Raw genomic sequence first — 12,923 nt, 5'->3', positions numbered from 1 at the left:
TACGCTGGTTCTTCTTAGTTCCTATGTCGAAATTTTTATGTCGCCTTAATTCTGTATTCCCGCCTTTATTCTTCCTTACCCATTCGTATGAAAATTCATTTCGCGATCTCGGTCGCCCCTCTTACCACTGAGCCTAGATAAATGTACTCTTTGTAAATGCATCAGGATCACTATGGTTATGACGAACTCCGTGAATATTGAACAATAATTCGCGCTTCGCAACAGTAAGCTTCGTAGAAATATTAAAGGTTTTATAACGTTACGATGTACACCTAATAATCCTCCACTTTCGCAATGTTCAACATTGTGAGCATCCATGAATTAAGCTAGCAGTATTCAGCAGGAGGGATTACCACATTATTATACAAAGAAATTCTTCATAAACGCGATTACAAGATCGCGTTGTACAAATTTGTTCCAATTCTAGACGAAGTCGGGCTAACCCTTACGTGATCGGCAACAACTCTAAATTGGTAATATCTTACGACTATAACAAGCTCTGTCGTCTTTGAGAAATACTGATTTTTTTGTAACGTTCTCTTATATTCTCTCTGATTTTTTTTAGCTTGAAGAGCGCGATGACCTTCTTGCTTCTGCTGAAAGACTAGCAAGTTGCATGTCGCCGAGGCAAGGTGAGTAAGGAATCCAGTAACGTCAAACATTCTTAGTATAGGTTGAACTTGGGGGTCGGTAAGTTTTTTAGGCGCAGGGCCGAGTTAAATAAAGGCGAGACAGCGGGGGGGGGGGGGGGGGGTAGGGGGCAATGAAGGCCCTTCCTTGACCTATAGACCTTTGCAATGAAACAAAGTGAAGCCGTTATCTGGATAAGTGTGAAGATGGGAGACAATACCAACTGTATGCCATGTTTCTTTGTTCCTGTCTAACCCCATTTGCGGTCACAACTACCACATTGGCCTTCAGATAGGAAGTAACAAGGGAAGGGGGGGGGGGCACTGACGTCGTGCAGGGGGCCGCATAATACTGCCCCGCGGGCCGCAGGTTGCGGACCCCTGGTATAGGCAATTATAAGTTTGGGCACTACTATGGCCTACATTTGAATTTTTTTACATATTCAGGCAAACCATGGTTATGCCCGCGTACCTCACTACTGAAGCTTTCCAAACCAAGCGCTGTATTTACGGTGCCCTTTCGCCTGGAGAACCACTTGACCTGACTAAGAATATTTGCGTGATTGCATATCTTAACATTGTCCGCGCATGCGTGCTATCATATATTGGTCTGTGGTGACACGTGAGTCCGATGCGAAAATATTCGCGGTAAGAAAAAAAAACTCATTTACGTTCAAAAAGGGGCTGAAGAAAATATGTTTTCAAATCTATTTGACAGTTTTTGGTCGCTAACGTTATCGGAATAATCGAACCACGAATAAGGAAGTCTGTACTACTCCGTGAAACGTCGTGGTGCCGACGACATTCAAGTTATCCTAAATCAATTGAATGACGTTACAAGAGATAAAAATGGGTCCAATTTTGTGCTGACAATCTCGCAATCTTGTGGAATTGTGGTCTACTAGTCAAATCTTTTATGGCAAAGCAAAAAAAAAGTTCCTTCAACCGACATGCGATCGCAGGTATTGAAATACCTACCTTGTACCCGGCAGATTTGTCACGGACGACAGCGAGCCTCGAAACAAGCAAGGAGAGCGCCGAGACGGAGAGCAGCTAGCCTTGCATCACGGGAGGTTCGCTGTAAGTTGAAACCTGTAGGCACAGGTAACTAAACCTAAACCTCCACATGTATAACAGAGGCTTCAGTTGAAGAGGAGTTGAAGAGGGCAGGAATGTGCTTTTTACGCCCCCTCGCCCTCCCCGCGACACCCATGCAACCCCCCCCCCCCCCGCCTTACGCTGTTTGACCAGGGCTCAGGGTGAAGCCCGCCTGTCTAGCCTCGAGTCGCATACCTTAGCAGTCCCAATTACCGGTTTCGTTTATTTCTAGGCAGGTAGTATACGCTAAGACGGGACGAAAAATAGAGGCGACAAGACAGGGCGCTGTCTTGTCGCCTCTGTGTTGTGTCCCGTCTTCGCTCTGGCCTTGCTTTTCGGTATACAGCAACAAGCACGCATTAACGCTATTGTTCAGGTGGTGTACTGCTGGGATGAACACCTTCTAAGTAAACTTCAAAATTTTGATCACAGAAAGGACGGATTCATGTTTTGTGCCTCCCTCGATGCACAATTAGTCTTGTTCCGGGTGACACAGCCCCCCTCCCCTCCTCCCCTCCATCACCACCAGGAGAATGAGAAAGCTACGCCTCAGCCTATACATGCCCCTTGCAGTGCTTTTCGATCCAAACACAAAATGATTCTGTGTTCTTGCCCCTATTATTTTCAGATGTGTGAGTCGTTTCCAGCTTTTACTGCGGCATCAACAGAACGAAAGAACGGTTAATCTACTTTAGGAGCGCTTACCAAGACGGAGTGCCTTACAGAGAATCCCCACCAACAGAACAGGAGCAGAAAGTGAGTTAGAGAAGATATCTGTAGTTTAAGTAACTGAAAGGCAAAACGTCCTGCCCAGACACGACACTTTAGGGTAATATATTTCTGCAACGGTGATGTGAAAATTACCAGCGACGTATAAATATACGAATACAAAAAAAAAAGCCAAAGGCTTCAATTGACGTAGTTACGTCCCCACCAAGCTTCGTGCAATTAATTTGTAAACAATCTGGTAGAACACAATTTGACTTCGCTTGGAGAAGCGCACAGCAACTCCAAGATTGCGCTATGTGTACGCGTTAATATGTCGAACGAGTACTTACAGAGACACGAGAGGGTTATATGGAATAAGTAATAAGTTAACTATGAAGGAGTCGATCAGCAAAATATGTAGCTAAAGTTAACTATGCCTCGTATAATACAAGGCAAAAGTGCACATTGTAAAAGATGCTGAGGCTTTTCAAAATGTTTTACAGATGCAAGCAGTCGTTTTGATCGTCTTTTAGGGACATTTTTGAGCACGTCGTCTGTTCCATTGGGGCAACTTTGTTTTTCGTCTGGAGCCTCACCTTATTTCATGCTTTCATATTATTACAATGTCTTCCTAACAACAATAACTCATAATGACTAAACAACGTAGGTAATGAACGTCTGTGCAACTAAGTTATAATCTCGAAGACTTTCCCTCACCTCGTATATAACGGGATAGGATAACTGATAGCAGGCACAGTGAAGGTAATGGTGAAAGCAAAGTCTTGGTAACCATAGTAGATGTGAACTTGTTTTTTTATTCTTCTCTCGTGCAGGTGTGCAGTGGCGAAAAGTGGTGCCACTTCAATTCGGACGCTACATCGGTGGCTCGCCATAAACTTCTGTAATGTGATGAACGACTACCTCAAAAAAGAGAAAAAAAAGATCCAAGTTTGACCTCAGCACCAAATTTCTGATTGATTCAACGGCATAAAGTTGCGGGAGCGCAGAGAAGAACGCTCGCATGGCGCATCGTGAGAGACCTGCACGCCCTGAGTTGCAGTCTCCTTCCATGTGATTCTGAGAGCAAAACATGAAGTGTCTTTTATTTTCCCGCACTGATGATTCTGCTTTTCTTTACTGATAAGCTACCCGCAACCTTCCGTACCCTTCGCAGCCTGCCTCCAGCAAAGTTGTGTCGCGCCTCTGTGCATCTCTCAAGACTTTCATGGCATGGCAAGAGGAAAGAACCACATGGACTCTTCTGCAGCCACTTGGAACTATGATTAGAGGATTAGAGACTATACCGTCTAGTGCCTTTGGACAAGCTGGTCTTCGACAACGTGCACTTCACGCGCAGCACATCAAGTTCTTTTGTGAATGAACCGATGCAGTGCACTGATCGTGCCGTAACTAAGTGATACCGCTTTGACAAAACTGCTGGGTTGGCCCGCACGAAGCACCGTGACTTGTTGCTACAGAACTACATCGGGCCCAGCTTGAAGACGACGGTAACCGTTATTCTACCGCGAGCATGTGTCTATCGATGAACTTCAAACAGTGACTTTTCTTTTTGTATGCGCAAGTTACGCGCCGCCGTAGATTAGATGAAAGATTGGAGAAAGTTCTCATTTCGGCAGCCACTTGGGAATCCACAATGACAGAGCTATGTGCTCCAAAAACCATCAGCTATATAACATCAATGATGGAGCACTTTAGCGGACGTTTCGATCTTCCGCAGTGAATGCAGTGATGGTAAAAGTAAGTGTGTTCTTGTGCAAAATTGCAGTCATATTTAAACTATGATGGGCCAGTTACTATTTCTCCGCCTGAGTTAACCCTGTCCTATAGGACAGGGTTAACTCTGGCGGAGAGAAATTATCTTGTTGCTTAGCTACAAGCATTTGTCTTTTAGATGACTATGAGCGCGTTTTAACGATCAGTGTGTATATCCGAGATTGAGAACATTAAGGTATACAACACTGGTAACGTCTACAAAACTAAAATTCTTAGATCTTATTACGCTCACGAATTTGAAGTAGTGTGATGTTCAATCTTTGCGAGCATACTTTGTAAGCGTCATTGGCACGCAAAAAAAGACGTAAGAGTTCAGTCCAAAAAGATACACGTGCCGGAATGAATAATAATATGTGGTTCCTATGTACATGCATTGTGCTCTGACGCTAGCGCATACAGATATGCGTTGTTTTAAACAACTACATGGTTTATTAAAAGACAGCCCTGCGGAACAAGGGCGGCAGCTTTTCTGGAACGGACGTGAATGACGCCTCACATGAAGTTTCGTTAGAAACAACCAAAATCGGCACTACAACCGGAATCCATGCGAATTTCGCCGATAATAAAAAAGCAATAAAAACGAAAGGCGTTGTTCATGATTTCTTCTTCCGCTTCGTATTACGAGACGGGGACGAGACGGGGACAAAAAGACAGGTGGTACAACCACCAACTAGCGCAATTCATCGCTCTGCGAAATGCGTTGCTTTACTCTTTCGGCAATTTCCTATCCGTATAGGTGCCACGAGAGACGAGCGAAAACGATGCGTTAGGGGGTTATACGGCATTAACAACGACTTCCTTCTTTTGTGCATTCAACATGCAAACATTCGTACTCATAATTTTAAACTTTGTTCAGCGAACAAATGTAATCTTCTTCAGCACGAACCTGCATGCCTCTCCGGCTGATCTTCCGTTTCAAGTCATTGGTAAGTACACTCTGCTCTATGCTGCAAATGTTCCAATGTAATTAATCCATATATGTATGATATTAAACTACCGGCTTCCACGTAACCGTTAGTAACATTACCGCATGGAGCTCGGGGATAAAAAGAAACTAATATCTAATCGCTACAAACGTGAGCAGACTTGCACACGTTACAGAAATTAAGTAACCGATTACAAATACAATTACTTCCTTTAAAATGTAATTGATTACTGTGGTCAATTACATCCCCAGAATAGCAACTGGGCAATTACAGGAATGTAATCGATACTTTTGCGTTCCTTTCCTTCAAACTTTTATTGCTCTAACACAACACCACAAGTTTACTCAAACTACAGCGAACTACTGTGGCTTGCATGGTAGAGAGAAGGCTGCAGGCTTGCGGGAAGGCTGGGCGGCTTACCGTGGCTTCTCTGATGTATTAACCGTTGTTAACTTTCAACAGCATTTGTTTGTCAAAGTTGTCGTCGCTGATTCTTACACGTTTCTTCGTTAAGAGATCAGCTGCTACACTGAACACTCCCTCAATTCTTGCGCTGAAGGGAAGGGCGGGATTATAACGCAGGAACACCTTGCGCACCAGATCGTAGTTGGGCAGTGTTTCGATGCTAGCGTCCACGTCCTCTATAAAGCGTCCTGCCTCGCTGTTGCTGGCGCTCGGGTAAGGCGTTGCAGGTAAGGCCAACGGGAAGGTGAGAAGAATAGGCTCTGTAGGGAGTCCCCGTCTGACAGGCCGGGAGGAGGGTCCCTGCCGAGCGGTCGCATGTTTTTCGGGACGATAACTGCCGTAAAATACTGGTTACAACTTGATTTTGGAAAAAAACGTAATTGATTACCGGTAATCAATTACATAAAATTGTAAGTGAATTACCCAGAACGTTACAGTTTCGAGAAAGTAATCGAATATATTACAATACAAGAAAATGTAAGTGATTACAAGTAATTGAATACCGGTAACGCGTTACGTACAACCTTGAATGTGAGTGAGGGGAAAATGTCGTTGAGGACACACGGACGTGCTGCTGTGGCACTTTTACAGATTACATTTTTTGTAGTATATACGGCAGGCGGCTGCATTTTCGATTGAGGCGAAAATGTTTGAGGCTCCTGTACTTAGGTTTAGGTGTACGTTAAAGAACCCCAGGTGGTCGAAATTTCCGGAGCCCTCCACATACGGCGTCTCTCATCATCATATCCTGGTTTTGGGACGTTAAACCCCAGATATTATTATTAGTATATATGACAATAATAAACACAGCACCTTCGGTTATGTCGAGCCACACGAGTGCCCCCAACTAAACAATGCCTAGAGGCGGAAGCTCAAGACCCGGGCTCATCCAGCCCGTGTTGGTGCTGCCATCGCGTGTTTCCTCGCCCTACCACGTTTCTCCTTGTTGCCATTCTACGCAGAAGGCGGCGCAAACAGTCGCCATCCGTAAATGTGCGTACGACTTTGCAATCCGCGTCCAGTCAATTGTTTTCAACTATATATTTGTTGTTGTTTTTTTTTGTTAGTTTCGTGCCTTAGACAATGTTTTACAGCTTGATGGGCGATCACTACGCACTAAGCGCAACGAGATGGGATGCATAGTAAGCAAGTACAGGCACATAAAAATGTACTGCACGCATAGTGACACGTTTGTGGTGATTGGAATGTTGTGAATACGCAGAAACAGAGCTTGTAAGTTGCTAGCGTAGAAGCTTGAACGAGACGGTACAGAATGTCTGCCAGCGTGCTTAAAGAACGAAGGATCAGGAAAGAGAGAGGAAAGGCAGGCACGTTAACCCGTCTAGAACGTCTAAAGTGATGGCGGATATTGAAGTAGGTGTATAGAAAGAGAGACATAGTCGCAATCCTCAGAGTCACGACGCCACTATGGTCTTAACCAGAGTGCTTAAAACATGCTACAACTGCGTTCGGTTGGGCTCCCACTTATTCTTGTCCCCTGTTTTTCCAGTGTTGAAACCTGAGCCCGAAAGTAAATATGAAAAAAAAAAGAAAAACGTCTTCGTGCAGAATCCAGTGAAAGTCATTTAGACGGCCGTCAAGGCAAACACGCATAGTTTTTTTCAGGGGCGTAGCCAGGAATTTTTTTCGGGGGGGGTTCAACCATACTTTCCCTAGCAAAAATGCCAATAGGATTTCCTATTGGTCCAATAGGAAATCACTATTGGTGATTTCCTATTGGTTCTATAGGACAGTAACTATTGGTTCTATAGGACATCTATTGGAGCTGTATTGGTTGTATAAGACTTCTATGGGTACCAATAGACACCAACAGCCACCACCTATTGGTGTCTTATTAGACCAATAGAAAATGTATTGGTCAAATAGGGGCTGCCTTTTGGTGTCTTATTGGACCAATAGGAGTTGTATTGGTCAAATCGGTGCTGCCTATCGGTGACTTATTGGGCCAATAGGAGTTGTATTGGTCAAATAAGTACTCCTATTGGTTTCTTAATGTACTAACAGAAGATGTATAAGGCCAACAGGAGTTTTATTGTTCAAACAGCTACCGCCTATTGGTAGCTGTTTATAACATCTTATGACTGATTGAGCGCGTCGGACCCGATCCCGATCAAATTTCTTGATCATGATTGGCTATATTATACGCAAGCTGCAGACGGGATCAATTCACTTTTGATAAGTCTGATCCCGATTGAGCTTAATCGTACACCGTGAGGCACCGGTGCAGTTAGCAACTCACGCGACTAAAAGAGTTATATAAAAAGGCTGCGTGTCAACCACGGCGGTACGGCGTCTCCGTACATGCCGTGCGGTAAACGGGCACTATAGTAAAACACGCTAAAGAAGAACTTGCGAAGGAATCGACAACACAGACACCACAGAATAATAATAAAGAAACCGCCATGAGATCACAACCGGCATAGAACCAGCCAGGTGACGAACAAAAAAAAAAAAAAGTGAGACGGTGCGCGGCGTGGCGACGCTGCATGTGTGAACATTTTTTTTTTACACGTTCCTTGGTTAAGCAGGCTAAGCCATGTGCTAAGCTTTAAGATAAGCTTTGGATAATATGTAAAGTTTATAACTATTTATGCTAAGCAATATAAGTAGTGCTGTAAAGATACAGGAGAAAGAATTGTGGATCTGCAAACGCGACCGACCGTGCGTTTGGCGCGCCATCCGCGCTCGGCCGATACGAAGACAAGCCCAGCCTGCGGCCAAGCTAAGCCAAAACGTTGTGTCTGTCGCCATAGCGCGCGCTTTGTGTGATCTCGATGCTTCACGTAAGCCTGCTTGCACTATGTTTGCTTTAGTGTGCTTCCGCGACGATAACGTGAAGACTGTGTTCAGCGTGCACCAGATGGAGACGTTCTGAGCCATAAATGTCTTGGATTTCGACCGATTTCGACTCTACAAAGTGGCACCAAGAATAATGGCAAGACGAGCAACAAGGCCCATGTGCTCCGATTGTTTGGTGAGTTGAGTGGGCATGGTAGTTACTCCTATTTAGTATTTATTTGATATCGCCTTTTTTTTGTATTCAAACTTGGGACGAAGCTGAAAGGTCGGGAAAACAAGTCCCTCGTCCTTTGTCTCCGGTATTTGATGACAGCGAGACCAGCAACGCCTCGATTGCAAGTCCACACGCTCTCAGAAGTTGAATGATTGAGCGCATATATTATTGCAGTTTGTTTTTGTGTTTGTCAGTATGCACAAAAAAACGCAGCATAGATTAGAGGCAAATGACAGGCGCCCTGCTCGTGAGTGTAGTTGGAGTCTCGCAAGCCCTTTGTAAGTATTTACAACGTGCGCGTTAAGCCGAAAACGCGTTTATCGCCTCATAGTAAAACGCTCTAGTCGATGCTGTTTGTGTGTTGTAGTGCGCGCCAATCGGCGTATCATACTTGTTCGACAGGATGTCACAAGAACCACAGAAGGCCACATGATAATTCATTATACAAAATGTGCATAGCATATGTACTGCACTGGTGCGATTTTTTATTTCATATTTTTTTTTATTTTTACATACTGCAGCCCAATTAGGGCTATCGCAGGAGTGAGTTTATTAATGTTGTTGGCTTAATTGCACAAGCACGTAACATGCAGCACGTGTGTTCTATCCAACTCATTGCAGCCTGACTGCTGTGTTGGGCTTGCAACGATATGGAATCTAGGCTGCCTTTACTACTGTCTTACATATTACCGTTGCCTCATCGTGAATCTACCCTAGCTTAATTTATTTCATGCCATTTTTAAGTTGAGATTTAGTGGCATGCTCTAGTATGATAGTCGCACCACCATCGTGAAAAAGAGCACGTCACAGATAGTAAGTGATTATTGAGTTTGCTGTAATTTAAGGAGGAGTTTGCAGTTCATTCTTGGGTACAGCTCAAAAAACACAGGACGCAAGCGTGTAAACGGGATAAGGTGCTGCTTAATTTTTTAAAAAATTTTGCCCCTTTCTTTTCCTTCCTTTTTTGCCGCAAAATTTTGCCGATATACTGTTTTCTTCCACGCAATAAGCCACAGTTGGGTGTGTAATATTTCACTCAGTTTTTTGCTATAGTTCATCTCCTGCAACATTGTGAACACGTGCAGTGAATTAATGTCTAGATAATTTCTCACTGTGCCGTCTACTTTCTATACATTGCTTTGAAGGTAAAATTTAATTAAACATGTGTTACTGTTTTCTGATTTCATGGCTCTGTTTATTTACAGAATCTTTCAGGCACTTCCTCGAGTGCGGATGAGGCCCGCAAGATCGCCAACATCGTCAAGGGCCAGAAGAAGCACTTGTAGTTTTGATTATGAGAATATATTTGAACATATGTCTCATTCATCCACTGTGATTATCATTGCAGGAGCGCTGCCACAGTGTGGGCCTTCTGCATGACGACAAGACACCCATAAAACACTTGCGCAAGACTAATTCTAATGGGGCTGAGAAGTGGGCAAATACAAAACTAATACAATGCCAGCAGGCAAATACAGAACCAATAGGCCAATATAATTCCAATTGGCTAATAGAGAACCAATACACCAATATAGGTCCAGTAGGCTGATATAGAACCAATAGACCAATAGCCAAATACAGTTCCAATAGACCTATAGAACCAATAGACCAATAGGTGTCAATAACCCAATAGGCTATTGGTTTTTTATTGGGAATTTTTGCTAGGGTTATGTATGTTCCTGCGTGCGTTTGTATGTGCACGTGTATATATGCGCAAGCAAAACTGAAAAATTTCGGGGGGGGGGGGGGGGGGGGGTTTGAAACCCCCCAACCCCCCCTCCCCTTGGCTACGCCCCTGGTTTTTTCAAACAGCGCAGAAACGGGGCACCGAGAACAGACCTGTGTTGTGTGCTCTAGTCTCGGTTTGCCGCTTCTGCGCTGTTTGAAAAACTATGTGTTCGAACCAACAAGCCCGTCTAACCACCATCTTGAAGGCAAACGTACTTTCGGTGGTTGCATGTCGGGACGAGCCGCAAGCTGTCATGATTAATGACAGCGACGTTGTCCCTGTCTTCCATAGCCTTCGGTAAGGTTCTAAGTCACACCACACCTGCCGGTCACCATATACTGCGCCTTCACTATTTAGATCTCAGGCTCAGTCGATCGATCAGCCCGTAATAAAGACAAGAACGGGTTCATGTCGCACAAAGTTTTCCTTTCGGTCCCTTCATATTGACTTACTTCCCGGGAATAGAGAACAACGTTTTCCCGACCATTTCAGGGTAACCCATTCGAAGTTACCGCTGATTAACCTTCCCACATTTCTACACATTTCGTCTCCCTTCCCAAAGCAACAAAAGCCTTACCGACAAGGAAAAAAAAAATTGTGAACCAAGATTGGCTAACATTCCACAGTACGTAACATCTCCGTATTCGATCCCGATGTACTTGTTTTGAATGTTGTTTCTTTACAGTCGCTTTCTTTCTAAATGACGCGCAGTTTTTTTCGCTGTTATAGATAAATAAATAAATAAATAAATAAATAAATAAATAAATAAATAAATAAATAAATAAATAAATAAAAAAGAAGCGGTAGATGTGGTCCGTCAGGAAGATCCAAGGAAGGCCATAGTTGGGGAAAAATGGAAACTTCAAGGAGCCAATGTTTGAAGTCTTCTTCAATATCGAAACATTGCTTCCTGTGACATTCCATTTTCAATAATTGTTCATTACTAATAATAAAGGTCACATAGTAGCTATTGCCGAGGACTTCGCAACAGTCACACACACAGCAGTTTAGAACTAAAGTTGCAACATCAAGGACTCTCAGGTGGGCTAGTTCTGCCACAATGTTTACAAATCACTGCTTACAAACCATACTTTGTGTATGTTCGTGTGTGCGTTCGTATGAGTTCGTGCTGCATACACACGCAATATTGAGAACATTCGGGGAGGGAAGGGGGCGTGGGTTGAACCCCTCCTGTCTATGCCAGTGCTACGGTGCTAACGTCAAAACCTCAAACGAAGCATGCTGTCTAGCCAAGCCAGGCCAACAAGTTTGAATTTTAAAGGAAAAAAGTAATAAATGCGCCTACAGACAAGCGAACGTCGCAGATGCGTTTTTACGTTCGAGTGTGAAGGTCAAGAAGCCGGTATAAATTTAGATGCTGAATAACCACAAGCGAGGGCCAGCGTAGCTTGCGCTGCCTATTGCACGATATTGAACCAAAGACCGCAGCCTCAGAGATTTACGAAGTCAGAAGCGTCGAGACGATACCATACATTTCGGAGGTTGCCCGTTGAGAGACACAGCTTGAGCACTCGTCTAGAGATGGCAGCACTGAGGTTTATTTCGGCTGGCGCTGACGATAGGTGGGCGCTGTCGGACTATAGAGGCGGCGAACGACGGCCACGTCCACAAACCATTTTGTTGTTAAAATACCATCTGTGTTACTGATAGCCAGAGGTTACAGGAGTGAACCACAAGGAAACTTTCTGCGTAGCGATTGCGAAGTTATTGCCATGAGCAGCAGCACCGATTGACGAAGTGCCTTTTTATAAACCTTTACCAGAGTCGCACTCCGACTTACTGCTAGCTTAAACACAATGTTTTTTTCGATTGCATTAGCAACCTCCCGCTATACTATGGCCTGCAATGTACGTTCATGTAACAAGATGCCACAGCGGAAAGAAAAGAAGACGTTGCTGTATGCAGACGCCTGTCACAAAAAGAAAAATTTAGCTCGACCAAGTTTGGACGCAACGCGATAACAAACGCAAGAAAAAAAAATCACAGCATATCCACGGAGTGAATGATGATGAGTGGGCGAAGCTGCGGAGGTTCATCGGTAAACCGTGAATCTTCCGTGAATTCTGCCCAGTACATCATCACCGACGTGAGATCGGGCGCGTTTATACTAAAGGTTCGATGAGTTATGACGACTTGCAGCGCACTTTAATTTTACATGTACGCTGTGAATTTTCATTGTTTAGAAAACCATTGCTTAGAAAACATCTGGCGTCTTTTGTTAAGCAACTGGCGTCTTTTCGTTTTGCTTTAGAAACATCTGGCGTTCTTTCGTTTTGCTTTTACAAAACATCTGGCGTCTTTTGTTGGTTTATTTCATCAATCAACGGCGTTTTGAACAAAATTTTTATTGTTTAATCACGCACAGGAGAAATCTCACCAGGCACTACCTTGGAGGTAAAGAATGGCTGCTAATGGGAATGAGAGACAGAAGAAGTCGGCTTTTAGCTAACGCTGCGAATTTTTTATTGTTCAACAACGCACAGGAAAAATCTCCCACCGGCACCACCTTGCAGGTCAAA

At 44.0% G+C, this 12,923-nt stretch overlaps 1 protein-coding gene across 1 annotated transcript in view; it reads left to right on the top strand.

Moving 5' to 3' along the window:
* The window catches only part of LOC119381787 (Down syndrome cell adhesion molecule-like protein Dscam2), a 113,535-nt gene extending 108,732 nt beyond the window's left edge, over nt 1–4,803 (top strand). Inside the window, exons 27-30 of the mRNA XM_049412896.1 lie at nt 566–632; nt 1,622–1,709; nt 2,356–2,483; nt 3,269–4,803. Coding sequence (XP_049268853.1) covers nt 566–632; nt 1,622–1,686 — 132 coding nt within the window. The 3' untranslated portion in view covers nt 1,687–1,709; nt 2,356–2,483; nt 3,269–4,803. The remainder of the gene's footprint in view (nt 1–565; nt 633–1,621; nt 1,710–2,355; nt 2,484–3,268) is intronic.
* The last annotated feature ends 8,120 nt before the right edge of the window (nt 4,804–12,923 follow it).

Source organism: Rhipicephalus sanguineus, chromosome 2 (genome assembly GCF_013339695.2).
Source record: "Rhipicephalus sanguineus isolate Rsan-2018 chromosome 2, BIME_Rsan_1.4, whole genome shotgun sequence".
Lineage (NCBI taxonomy): Eukaryota > Metazoa > Arthropoda > Arachnida > Ixodida > Ixodidae > Rhipicephalus > Rhipicephalus sanguineus.
Note: the sequence above shows the minus strand (reverse complement) of the source record. Positions and strands in the feature narration are given on the sequence as shown.